The 13,202-nt window shown below is 32.3% G+C and overlaps 1 protein-coding gene across 3 annotated transcripts in view; it reads left to right on the top strand.

Annotated features, from left to right (window-relative positions):
- LOC148311063 (dual 3',5'-cyclic-AMP and -GMP phosphodiesterase 11-like) overlaps positions 1-13,202 on the top strand; it is a 412,361-nt gene that overhangs the window by 107,163 nt on the left and 291,996 nt on the right. For all 3 annotated transcript variants that reach the window (XM_088257333.1, XM_088257337.1, XM_088257336.1), the window contains exon 2: positions 5,553-5,630. In XM_088257333.1, the coding sequence (XP_088113459.1) occupies positions 5,553-5,630 (78 nt within the window). The remainder of the gene's footprint in view (positions 1-5,552; positions 5,631-13,202) is intronic.

Below are 13,202 nucleotides of genomic sequence, written 5' to 3'. Positions count from 1 at the left end.
TTTTTTCACCTTTTTCCTTTTTTTAATGTTAAAAATATATTATTTTTTGATATCTCATCAAAGATGAAGAAGAATATGGAAGTCTGGGCATTTGTAAGCCCCGTAAATGCCCAGACTTCCATATTCTTCTTCATCTTTGATGAGATATCAAAAAATAATATGAAAATAACTCCTGTAATTGGAGATAATCCAGATTTTGTGAACAAGTATTTGGACACACTCAAAATGTTGTAAATAAATTATCTGGTCAAATTATAAGCTTAATAATAAAAATGAAAATGGTATTTTCTGGCGTTTCTCATGTGTGTGATTATAATCCAGGATTCGGATCTCACATACTAATATAAGAGTTTCTGCTTAATAAAAAGCTTCTTTACATCTTACCAATAGATGTCTCTAGTGAAGTTCTAGTGATTCATGAACAAGGTTTCTAAATTGGTTCATATATATAGAACTTCCAAGAATTTGAGTAACGTGGTTGTCAATAATGGGTAGAATTGGTGAATGTTACACGTGTGTAAAGTGATCACTCAAACCAGCCTATGACGGTCGTAAGCCCCGTAAATGCCCAGACTTCCATATTCTTCTTCATCTTTGATGAGATATCAAAAAATAATATGAAAATAACTCCTGTAATTGGAGATAATCCAGATTTTGTGAACAAGTATTTGGACACACTCAAAATGTTGTTAAAAATATAAGTAAAAAATCACTCACTAAACTTTTTGTCTACCGGTTTAGAGACGTATCCGTCTCTTCGTCAGGACAATCGCTACACCACCATGCAAACAATACTACACGTCTCTACAAAAGATATATTCACAGGCTTACAACTACACAGAATATTAATCACATGCGTTTTTGGTCGAACAGCATGCCTTGGAGCACAAATGTACTGAAACCAGTTTTTTTATGTTTATGTTTATTTTATCATTAGATTAATATAAAATTGCGTATTACTTTTTTGTGAGGCATTGATATTGATTTGTGTCATAATAAAGCTATGAAAATACAATTTTAAAATTAGTCTGAAATCTTTTCAATTTGATCGCTGATTACTTTTTTGACAATTTTGTAAAACATTACATTCTATTTCACGCTACTATCAATATAAAAAGTATGAAAATGTTAGTTTGTTCAAAATCTTTGTGCAGCGTTGCATTTAAATACTCGCGTGTTTTTATCAATTTGTGACAGATAAAAACGTGTTCGTTTAAACAGTTCATAACCGCAATGGCAGTGCCATCTATTGAAATTAACAGCAACTTACGGAATTCAATTGACTTGTTGATTAGAACACCTGTAGTTCTCGAAACTTGTCATGTTTGATTAACTCAACAAGTGGTCTTATACAATTGTTTAATTTTTATTTTTATATTAATATCATCATATTTCCACAACGTTAATGCCAAATAAATATTTTTTTAAATTTAAATAAATACTTGTCCGCCTCCGTAGTGTAATGGTCAGCATGCTCGGCTACCGTTCTGGAGGTCCCGGGTTCGATTCCCAGGGGGGTTTAATAAATACAAGTGATTTTTTCACTCTAATATTTATTCAATATTACACTGGACTGGTACCTGAAGTGGAGGGCTGATCACCTTTCCTTCATGTGTAATCGATCGAGATAACACTGCGTTTATATGAAGCAGTGCCCTATGCACCATTGGGGTGCAGTAAGGGTTTTATTATTATTATTAAATAAATACTTAATGGATAAACCGTGATATTAAAAATTATTAGGCGATTTTTTTTAAATTCAGTACCTGCTGGACAACAATGTATATTTTTTTCAACTACTAGAGGAACATATCACATGTTTTTTTTTTATTAAAAGCGGAGCTTTGTTGCGGTGTAATCTCTTAAAGTCTCTTTAAGAGCTTAGAATAAGCTCGTCATCATATTATTCCACTAATTTAATGCCAAATAAATGCACAAAATAATAAATTGAGTAAAAAGGTGGTAAAACTAGTGAAAAAGTGTTTTATTTGAACATTCAAATCACTTTGTCATTCCGCAAGGTTAATGCCAAATAAAAGCATAAAACAATGAATTCATTTAAAATATGGAGAAAAAGCGTTTTATTTTTATATTTAAATCATCATCTCATTCCACAAAGTTAATGCTACATAAATATAGTAAATAGGTGGTAAAACTGGAGAAAAAGTGTTTTATTTGAACATTCAAATCACTTTGTCATTCCGCAAGGTTAATGCCAAATAAAAGCATAAAACAATGAATTCATTTAAAATATGGAGAAAAAGCGTTTTATTTTTATTTTTAAATCATCATCTTATTCCACAAAGTTAATGCTACATAAATATAGTAAATAGGTGGTACAACTGGAGAAAAAGTGTTTTATTTGAACATTCAAATCACTTTGTCATTCCGCAAGGTTAATGCCAAATAAATGGATAAAATAAAAAGCCCTAAAACTAGAGAAAAAAACAGTTATTTTTCTCCCTCGTTTTGTCGTATTAAAACGCGAGTGCAGCTGACAGCATCTTATTTCGCGAACTTTCTGTGCAAACTTCTTTACGTGCTTATTTCAAAATGATTCAATAAAGACCTGTGCATCTCACATCTTCATTCCTAACTTTTTAACATAATTTGCTATTTTTTTCTCGTCTCCAAGTCGGCGTGGATGGGTAAAAAGATCACTGCATTTTCCAATCCCCTTAACGTGTTTTGATTTTTGGTCTTGGAAACTTTCCAGACTTTACTAATATATATATATATATATCCATTTAACTTAATTATTTTCCACTGAAACTTTTAAAATAATTGCTTTTTTGTCACATTTAATATAAACAAAGTGAGAAAAATTACTAAGAATAAATTGAACTAAAATAATAAATTACTTCCATGCTCCAGTATTTGATTCCATGACCTTTTAATGGAATATGTAATAAGCGTATATATATATATATATATATATATATATATATATATATATATATATATATATATATATATATATATATATATATATATATATATATATATATATATATATATATATATATATATATATATATATATATATATATATATATATATATATATATATATATATATATATATATATATATATATATATATATATATATATATATATATATATATATATATATATATATATATATATATGAATATATATATATACATATATATGTGTGTGCCAAGTTCTCCTTTGTCTTCCACTGCTTCTATCGCCAACCTCATTCGTCTCATAAATATGTTTTACTTGTCTAAAGTTATCTTAAAATTAACTTAATTATTTTTTTGACATCTCAACATTGATGAGGATGAATAAGGAAAGTATTTACAGGGCTTACGACCGTCATAGGCTCGGTTAAGTTATCACTTTACAAGCGTGTAACATTCATCTATTCTATCCTTGATTGGCAACCACGATACTAAAATTTTTTAAACATTTGAAATCTAGATAGTGAAACTTCTTGATAATTCAGATTTGTGAACTAGTATTAGGACACACTCAAAATTTTGTGATAAACTATTTAAAAAAAATGATATCAAGGAATGAGAGAAGTAAAACCTTGATTTTTTTATAAGCTCTAAAGCTCCTTCTAACCCTTATTTCCAGCCAAAGGTGTATGAGAGGCTGCGTCGTATATAAACAGTGTTATCTTGATCATTTAAATTATATATCCAATATTTATGAATACATGAACGCTGAATATATATTAGAATGAAAAATAAAATATGTTTATATTTTTGAAATCCTAAAATAGATGAACAATATTATGGAATTCTAGGTATTAACAATGTTTACCACCTGTCATGATTTATATAATCATTACTCATCAATCATCTTTTTATCTTAAAATAAATTTCCTTTTTGAAAATTCTGAATCCCTGATCTCCTTGAATTCTAGACATAAATCTTAGTATGAATTCATCTTACAAGTTAAAATAAAAGTTGAATTTTAAAAACGTATTCACGATTTGCCTTAGTAAATTTATTCAACCGTCTATTTTTTAACGGGCTTGTATAAAAATCCATCCATTACTTTGTTGTATCTGTAAATTCTTTATATTTCTTTGTGCGCCTGTAGCGAAGCCAAGTACAGTCTGGCAGAGTTGCTATGAAATGTAGGAATTGGTGCCAAAGCATGGCGACAGAGATATAAGACGATATAATACGATATAAGGCGTTAAATTGAACTTGAAAGAAACACGGAATATGTCTTTATATTCATATCATTGTGATATATCCGAATTCTCGAATAATTAGTTTCGATTCAGTTACCAAATTGTAATAATTTCACACAAATTTTGTTGAACGAATTTTTGTATTGTGATAAATTTAAATAAATCATTGTCGTTTTTTTCTTTACAATTACCGTATTGTACGGAGTATAAGATGAACCTTAATTTCCATGTTTTTCCTAAAAAAGACTAGCGTTAAAAAATCGAGATTGCGATACACAATATATAGGCCACACTGCGAAAAATCTAAAAATTAGAATCAAAGAACATCGCCATGAGCTTACTATGTAGTAATTATTTTTCACAGTTCGCGAATCACGTAATATAAACTAACCGCTCACTTGACTCATTCAAACCCTTATCCGCACCCCAATGGTGCATAGGGCACTGCATCATACAAATGCAGTGTTATCTTGATCGTTAACACACGAAGGAAAGGTGATCAGCCCTCCACTTCAGGTACCAGTCCAGGGTAATATAGAATAAATATTAGAGTGAAAAAATCACTTATATTTATTTGACCCCCTGGGAATCGAACCCGGGACCTCCAGAACGGTAGCCGATCGTGCTGACCATTACACTACGGAGGCGGACTGCCACTTGACTCATATACATTTTAATTATTACACTCAGCCACACACGAAAGTCAATTCATGAACAATTAAGAAAATATAGAAAAACATAAAAATTTGAATTCTGATAAAACATTTATTAATAATATGCTTTTCTTAAATACGTCACCATTATTATCTTTGTTCCCATAGCAAAAAATTCCACCCCTTAACCCCCCCTCCTATTTATTACCTTACCCACCTCTATATACTTATACCTGTTTTTTTTCTTCGTTAGGTTTTGTAATCACCTGTTGATGACTACAAATGTAGTTTTCGAAACTAGTCGTGTGTAAAATAAAACTCAATAATTGGTATTAAACAAATGTTTATTTAAAAATCGATTGTGATATTTTCCAATCTCTGTTCAGCATCCTTTTTTTTATATTATTTTTTGATATCTCATCAAAGATGAAGAAGAATATGGAAGTCTGGGCATTTACGGGGCTTACGACCGTCATAGGCTGGTTTGAGTGATCACTTTACACACGTGTAACATTCACCAATTCTACCCATTATGGACAACCACACCACTCAAATTCTTGGAAGTTCATGAATCACTAGAACTTCACTAGAGACATCTATTGGTGAGATCCTTTTTTTTAGCTGCATTAAACCAGTAAAGCCGTTATATTAGCCCTCTAAAATAACGACTTTGCTGGTTGTTTCATGAAGGTGTTTATAATTTTATTTGCTTGTTTTTTGCAGGTGTGACAGCCGGCAAGCTGGCCTCATCCGCAGGTAACCCGGCTCCCCCCGTCCTGTGGCGTGTACGCAGGAAACCAGGTAAGCAAGCTTCATCCTAATTCACCTACTACCCTTCTACTATGACTGAATATTTTCTGCGAATGCCTTGGCCCCAGCCCGTGTCAGTCTGCTGTGCCGGTCGGGGTTGTGGAGGCTTTTGTGTCGACCGCCCAGTGTCGGGTTGGAATCGGATCTAGCTGACTGAGTTAACTACTAATCCCTTTTTATTTTTTTATTTTTTATTTATTTATTGATTAGGCATTTAATTTGTACAACTTCATTTTAATTTATATATTCATTTTTATATCAAACACATTTTTTAAGTCTAGTAAGTTGTATTTTATTAAACACAATGTTTGAAAATGCATTTGTCACAATATTAATTTTTATGTGTTTTTTTTTATAAAATACAACTAAGTAAATTTAAAAAATCTGTGTTTGATCTAAAAATTAATACATTAACTAATCCCTTTCACTGGGGCACGTCTAGAAACTTTGAGGTGGATTTACAAACTTATATTTATTTATATTGGCAGTGACGGGGCATTGAAAGCTATTCCATCTAAATTCACCATAAAATCGGCATACAATTTTGTTTCACATTTTCTATAATTTTTGCGACTAAATATGTAAGGTAAATTTGATTTGCATGAGAGGGTCTGTCAGAAAGCCTAGATATTGTAGAATGCGGTTGGGAGAGCTTTTAATGTACCAATAATTTCAATCAATTCTCTCAATTTCGACATTGTATTCCTGAAATCGATATCCCATAATTAACAATATGACAATGGCTTAAGCCTCCCCCATATGATAGATGTTCCCACTGAAAAAAATTATAAATAAATCAAAATAAAAACAACCCCTACCCTCCTTCTTCGTCCTTCAACGTTCTAAGAACACAACTCAAAAATTTAGAATTAGCTTCACATACGGTGTTTAAAAATAATGCCGAATGCATCAATATACGTGTCACATTTTATTTTAAGAAATAGTGGTATTTACCTTGACTTGAATTTAAAAAAATCGATTTTTGTATTTATCTATATTGAGATATCAGTTTAAATAACTCCTAAGTAAAGTCAAGCCCAGATTTGTGAACATAGATTTAGACACACTCAAAACACGTTTTTGTAAATATTTATTACTTACCGTAGAATTTTTTTTGCCCATTATGTACATATTTAACCTTGCGTTTATATGACGCAGTGCCATATGCACCATTGGAGTGCGGATAAGGGTTTATTATTATTATTTATTTATTATGTACAAGGATTTATACCATATTTACTTTTTATCCATCAATCAAGATCCGTCGCATACCTAATTTATTTATCCTATTCGTTTTGTCAAATTTTCCAAATAAAAAACACCACCAAATCCGATAGATCCTTATGTCCCGTTACTTCATACATTTTTACTATTGAATACCCTCTTTTGCACATTCTGTTTCCAATTTAAATATCTCCTTTTAAAAAATTGGATATACCCACAGCAAATGTGGGACATCCTGTGATAACGTGTCATCACATTCACAAGCAGAATTTTGTCTAATTCTATATTTTTTTTTACTTAAAACATTGTGAAAAGTCCCTATTATAATTCAGGATATAAACTTTTCCGTTGAAGGCTGACAACATTAATCGTAATAATCGTAATAATTTTTGTAGGTTTATTGTTTCCTGTAATAATTAATCACCATTTATTTGTATTTGTCTGGAAAGTACCGGCATTTTATTTGGGTCGCCCGATTCTAATAAATTCAATTTAACCTAAATGTGGACTATTATTGTATCGTGAACAATGATAGATCATACTTAACCCATTAACAGACGTAAATATCAAAGGTAGCCTTAACGACCCAGCAAATGTATAATTTATCATATTAACCATATAATCGTGCATTTGCTCTGAGTTTTCATTGTGGGGGTGGATGGATTTCACGTACTATGGTGCTCTCCCAAACCCCCACTTATTGCTCCTTAGAAGATGCGTTTATAAATGGATGACAATTGAATTAGATAATCACTCACTTGATTAAGAAGAATAAGAAATAAGTATTGATTATTTTCGAGTGAGAAATACTGACATCCGGAGCATGTGTAAGACGGAGGATATAGTGAGGTGGGGACGACGATACTGGAAGGAACATATAAACACAATGTCAGAAGACAGACTTCCACGTATCGCCCTTCAAGGTAACCCTGAAGGACGCAGACCCCCAGGCAGACCTCCGAAAAGATGGAGAGACAGCTGGGAGTCAACATCCCAAGAGCGACATTCGGAGGCACAAACAGATCCCTAGGATCTACAGAAAGAAGATGAAGAAGACTTACTTGATCCACATTTTTATTCGGCAATATTTAATAATGATGGAAAATATTCATGTAAAATACTTAATCGCTACGTTATTTTAATATAAAAGAATGATCACTGACCACGTTACACTTTTGATTAAAAAAAAAAATGGAAATCACTAAACGGCTAATGGTAGCTGTGGATTGAACTGATTACGATGGCTGCTAGATGGCGAGAGAGAAAGAATTCTTTGTGGTCAGTCTATTTAATTTCTTTTTATTTTTTTCGATTTTTTTCAAACGAAGTGCACTGCCAGCAATTTCAGTCACTGCAACATATGTACATGTATATAATTTTTTTTCATCTCATCAAAGATGAAGAAGAATATGGAAGTCTGGGCATTTACGGAGCTGACGACCGTCATAGGCTGGTTCAAGTGATCACTTTACATATGTGTAACATTCACCAATTCTACCCATTATTGACAACCACACTACTCAAATTCTTTGAAGTTCTATATATATATATGAACCAAATTTGAAACATTGTTCTTGAATCGCTCGAACTTCTTTAGAGACATCTATTGGTGAGATGAAAAGAAGCTTTTTTATTGGGCAGAAACTCTTTTATTGGTATGTGAGGTCTGAATCCTGGAATATTATTACAATACATACTTACATGAGAAACGCCAGAAAATATCATTTTCATTTTTATTATTTTATTATTATATTTGACCAGATAATTTATTTACAACATTTTGAGTGAACAAGTATTTGGACACTCTCAAAATGTTGTAAACATGCTACGTTATCAAGGGTTGACTCCAAGTCAGATGAAGCTATGGATTGTAAATCACATTTAACCCTTATCCAACCACAAATTAATAATAACATCCCCCCGAATTTCCGAGAACGGGATTAGCGTCAATTATTTTAACCTACGTTTATTCAGGAAGCAACGGAAATAATGGGCTCTATTAATAATTGAATTTATAACTCCGTAATTAGAATATACTCGGTTGTATAATCACCGCATCTTCGAAAAACAAAAATAATTCATAGGTGAATAGTACGTTTTTAAACAATGTTTTACAACATTTTGAGTGTGTCCAAATACTTGTTCACAAATTCTGGATTATCTCCAATTACAGGAGTTATTTTCATATTATTTTTTGACATCTCATCAAAGGTGAAGAAGAATATGGAAGTCTAAGTATTTTAGTGAAGTTCTAGTGATTCAAGAAGAAGGTTTCTAAATTGGTTCATACATATAGAACTTCCAAGAATTTGAGTAGTGTGGTTGTCAATAATGGGTAGAATTGGTGAATGTTACACGTGTGTAAAGTGATCACTAAACCAGCCGATGACGGTCGTCAGCCCCGTAAATGCCCAGACTTCCATATTCTTCTTCACCTTTGATGATATGTCAAAAAATAATAAACAATGTTTTAATTTTTAATTAAAGTTCTACTTGATTAACTGTGAATAGAGTTTAGTTTTGATAGTTTTTTACCTTTGTACAATTTTCACTATTTTTATCTAATGATGATTTTTATCGATGATTTTTTATAAAAAAAAAATTTATGCACAATTATTTTTTTGGTTATTTATTTTTATTTTTATTCTTTTAGATGTACAATTTTTACTATTTTGTTTATTTTTTATGTACTTGTGAATGAATTTTACTATTTTAGATGTAAATAAGAATGTTTGCAAGGACAGAGTGGTGTGGCGCTCTATTCTCTCTGCCTACCCCTGCGGGGAAGCGGCGTGATGGTTAGTTAGTTAGTTAGTTAGTTTTTTAATTATTTCATTAACGTACTATTCATTGATTCAGCAGTCACTTTGTGGTAAACCCTATCCATTTTTAATTAAAATTTTACTTAGTAAATACCACTGTTTCTTAAAATCTACTGTGACACGTTTCAATGCATTCCGCATCGCTTGTTTGAAAATGATGCGGAATGCGCCGAAACACGCGTCACAGTAGATTTTAAGTAAAACTCAAATTAAAAATGTAAAATAACTCCCTAAGTGGAGAAATCCAGATTTGTGAACAAGGATTTGGACACATCCAAAAAATATCGTGAGCTTTTTAAGACTATCAAGACTTTTGATAATGAAGCGGTTAGCTTCGAAACCGGTAGACAATATTATAAAGTTGTAATAAAATATTTACAGTGATTTTAAAACAAAGTTACATTTTAAGTATAAAATGGAAAATCACAGTTACTGGAAGTTAGTGCTTCAAATATAAATTATACTTTTTAACATATTTAGTATAACAGGCAAGAGTTCGAGATAGAATAAGAAATTCCAGGATCAGGGAAATATGCGAGATCGAAGATGTCGTTGGGTGGGGAAGGCAACGAAGGAGACAATGGTATGCGCATGTGAGGAGAATGGACCCATCCAGACTCCCCCCCCCACTGTACGGCCAACCCCATGGTAGACGAATCCCGGGCAGACCACCAAAGATAGCTGGAAATCGACGTCGCAGGAGGATAATCCCTCTTAAAAACAGGCCGCAAGCCCTGCAATAAGAATAAGAATATGTTTTAGTTATGTCTTGAAGTAGGCCAACCAATTTGGCTGTAAACCGCCGGTGATGCCCACAAACTTTTTCGTACTTTATTTCATATTTGCGTTAATGAAATCAGCGTCTCCCATACAAAGTTGCAAAGGTTCAGGCCTAACGAATCGCAAATTCCGTTCGGGACAATCGTGAAAACCCTGCGGTAAGCCACATATCTTGGATTCGCAATATGCCCCGTTCACGGTGACCTCATGCGAACCATTTGTTAAGCATTTGCGCGGCCCACACATGCGATAATAAATATCGTTACCGTCGTATCGTGTACCAACACATCTATTTGTTTATTTGTTTATTGGAGAACCAACAGAATATTTGCACAAATTAACAAGACATGATAATAAATAAAAAAATATTAATTCCAATCACAGGTTTTCACTTAAAAGTTACCTAAAAAAACTGTTATATACATAAGAATAACTAGGGTTTTTTTTCATGTAACGCGGTGAAACAGGGTTCTGGCACCTTTTTTTTTCAAAATCATCCATAATTTCAAAATCAGTTAGACGAAACAGTATTTGTTCTCACGTAAATACAATCTTTATTTGTATATTATTTTTTGACATCTCATCGAGGATGAAGAAGAGTATGGAAGTCTGGGCATTCACGGGGCTGACGACCGTCATAGGCTGGTTTAAGTGATCACTTTACACACGTGTAACATTCACCAATTCTATCCATTATTGACAACCACTTTACTCAAATTCTTGGAAGTTCTATATATATGAACCAATTTAGAAACCTTGTTCTTGAATCACTAGAAATTCACTAGAGAAATCTATTGGTGAGATGTAAAGAAATGTATTGGTGAGGTATTGGGTCGTCAGCCCCGTAAATGCCCAGACTTCCATATTCTTCTTCATCTTTGATGAGATGTCAAAAAATAATATGAAAATAACTTCTGTAATTGGAGATAATCCAGATTTTGTGAACAAGTATTTGGACACACTCAAAATGGTGTAAAAAAGTATAAGCTTTGTATACATCAGTAGCAGAAATGACAGTGTCAAGGGCACTTATGGCATATGTATTAAGTACCCTTGACACTGAAACATTTGTCGTTCAATGCCGAACACTGCAATGTTTCATTGTCGTCACCCCATTGTATTCCGTTGGATGAGTAAGAGGTAGGTACTTTGTGTATAAATATTAGGTAGGTACTTTGCAAGGTCGATTCGCCGACGAAGGGGGGAATCAGATGCGTGATTTATTCCGAATCGCGACAAAGACACTTTGTCGATAAAATGCATTCATATTTTATTAAATTCACTTTTAATTTCAGTTTTATTTCATGAAATCTATTGAGACACGTCGCTCACTCCTTTCAACAACGTCATATATCAAAAATCGTAAAAATTCAGTTGTGCATGTTTTCGGAATGTCCAGAAAATGTACTGAATCCCAGCAAAAGCGGCATATTTTTAACTTCATATTTACCCGCTAAATGGCAGAAAGTGTTGTTTTTGCATTTTGAAAAAAATGTATTGTTTGATTATTTTTTTTAAATGTACTAAATATTTTTCAAATGGAGAAAAAAACCTTCAGGTTTTACCTAAAAAGAACTGTTGCACAGTAAAAAGTTCAAAAAGTGGCTTGATATTTATTTTTAATACATTTTATTATATTCTTTAACTTAAAAAACGATCTCCTGAAAAATCAATTTTTTTGAGATATGACGTTGTTGCAAGGAGTGACTGATATGTTCTCTCTTCTTATCATTTTTTTTACTTATTTATATTAGTTTATGTTTTCCACTCTTGCAAACAGAAATTTCTATATAATAAAACGAAAAAGGGAAAGAAAGGGTAATTAACTATAACTTAACTATGAGTATAATGTTTTAGAATTAGTACATAAAACCTGGTGATGACAAGGTTCTTGTCGAAACCGGTTGGAAAAAGTGTACCAATAAAAAGTGGTTAAAACAAATTTGTTTTATTTCATAAAATGTGCCATAAAGTATCTGCGAAAAACATTCAAGAAATATGTATTAGAACTCATATACATATCGCACATCTAGATCAAAACTGTATCAACTCAAAAATTATCATTTTTTTATAATCACTTATTCGGCTTCTACAAACGAAGACGCATATATCAATTTATCCGATCTGTCAATATCTTAAATATCCTTCAAAATATAGCACTATATGTTCCTTTTCGTGAACACATATCGGCTGTCCAAACTCAAAACACAGTAAGGGACTTTTTTTGCATTTTTGGACTAAGTAGATTCTACTTAGTCCAAAAATGCAAAAAAAAAGTACTACAAAAAAGATGTCCCTTACTGTGTTTTAATTTTGGATAGCCGATATGTTTATACTTACTCATAACCCTTACCCGCACCTTATGGTGCATAGGGCACTGCATCGAATTGACGCAGTGTTATCTTGATCATTACTTACATGAATGCAAGGTGGTCACTCTTGCGCTCAGGAACCAGTCCAGGGTAATATTGAATAAATATTACAGTGTAAAATCACTAATATTTATTTTCACCCCCCTGGGAATCGAACCCGGGACCTCTAGCACGATAGCTAAACACGCTGACCATTACACCACGGAGGCGGACTATGTTTATACAATAATTATATATTATTATAGGCAAAAGCGATGTTTTCCTCCGTGTAAGTGTATAGTGAATAAATTTAAGAAAAATTATAGCTAGCACTCTAGTGGTACTTTTCACTGCATACAATGTTGTTCGTGAACAACTTACCTGCG

This window comes from Brachycentrus maculatus, unplaced genomic scaffold (assembly GCF_059751285.1).
Source record: "Brachycentrus maculatus isolate JH-2025_06_01 unplaced genomic scaffold, ASM5975128v1 h1tg000078l, whole genome shotgun sequence".
Classification (NCBI taxonomy): domain Eukaryota; kingdom Metazoa; phylum Arthropoda; class Insecta; order Trichoptera; family Brachycentridae; genus Brachycentrus; species Brachycentrus maculatus.
This window is presented reverse-complemented; position numbering and strand designations above follow the sequence as displayed.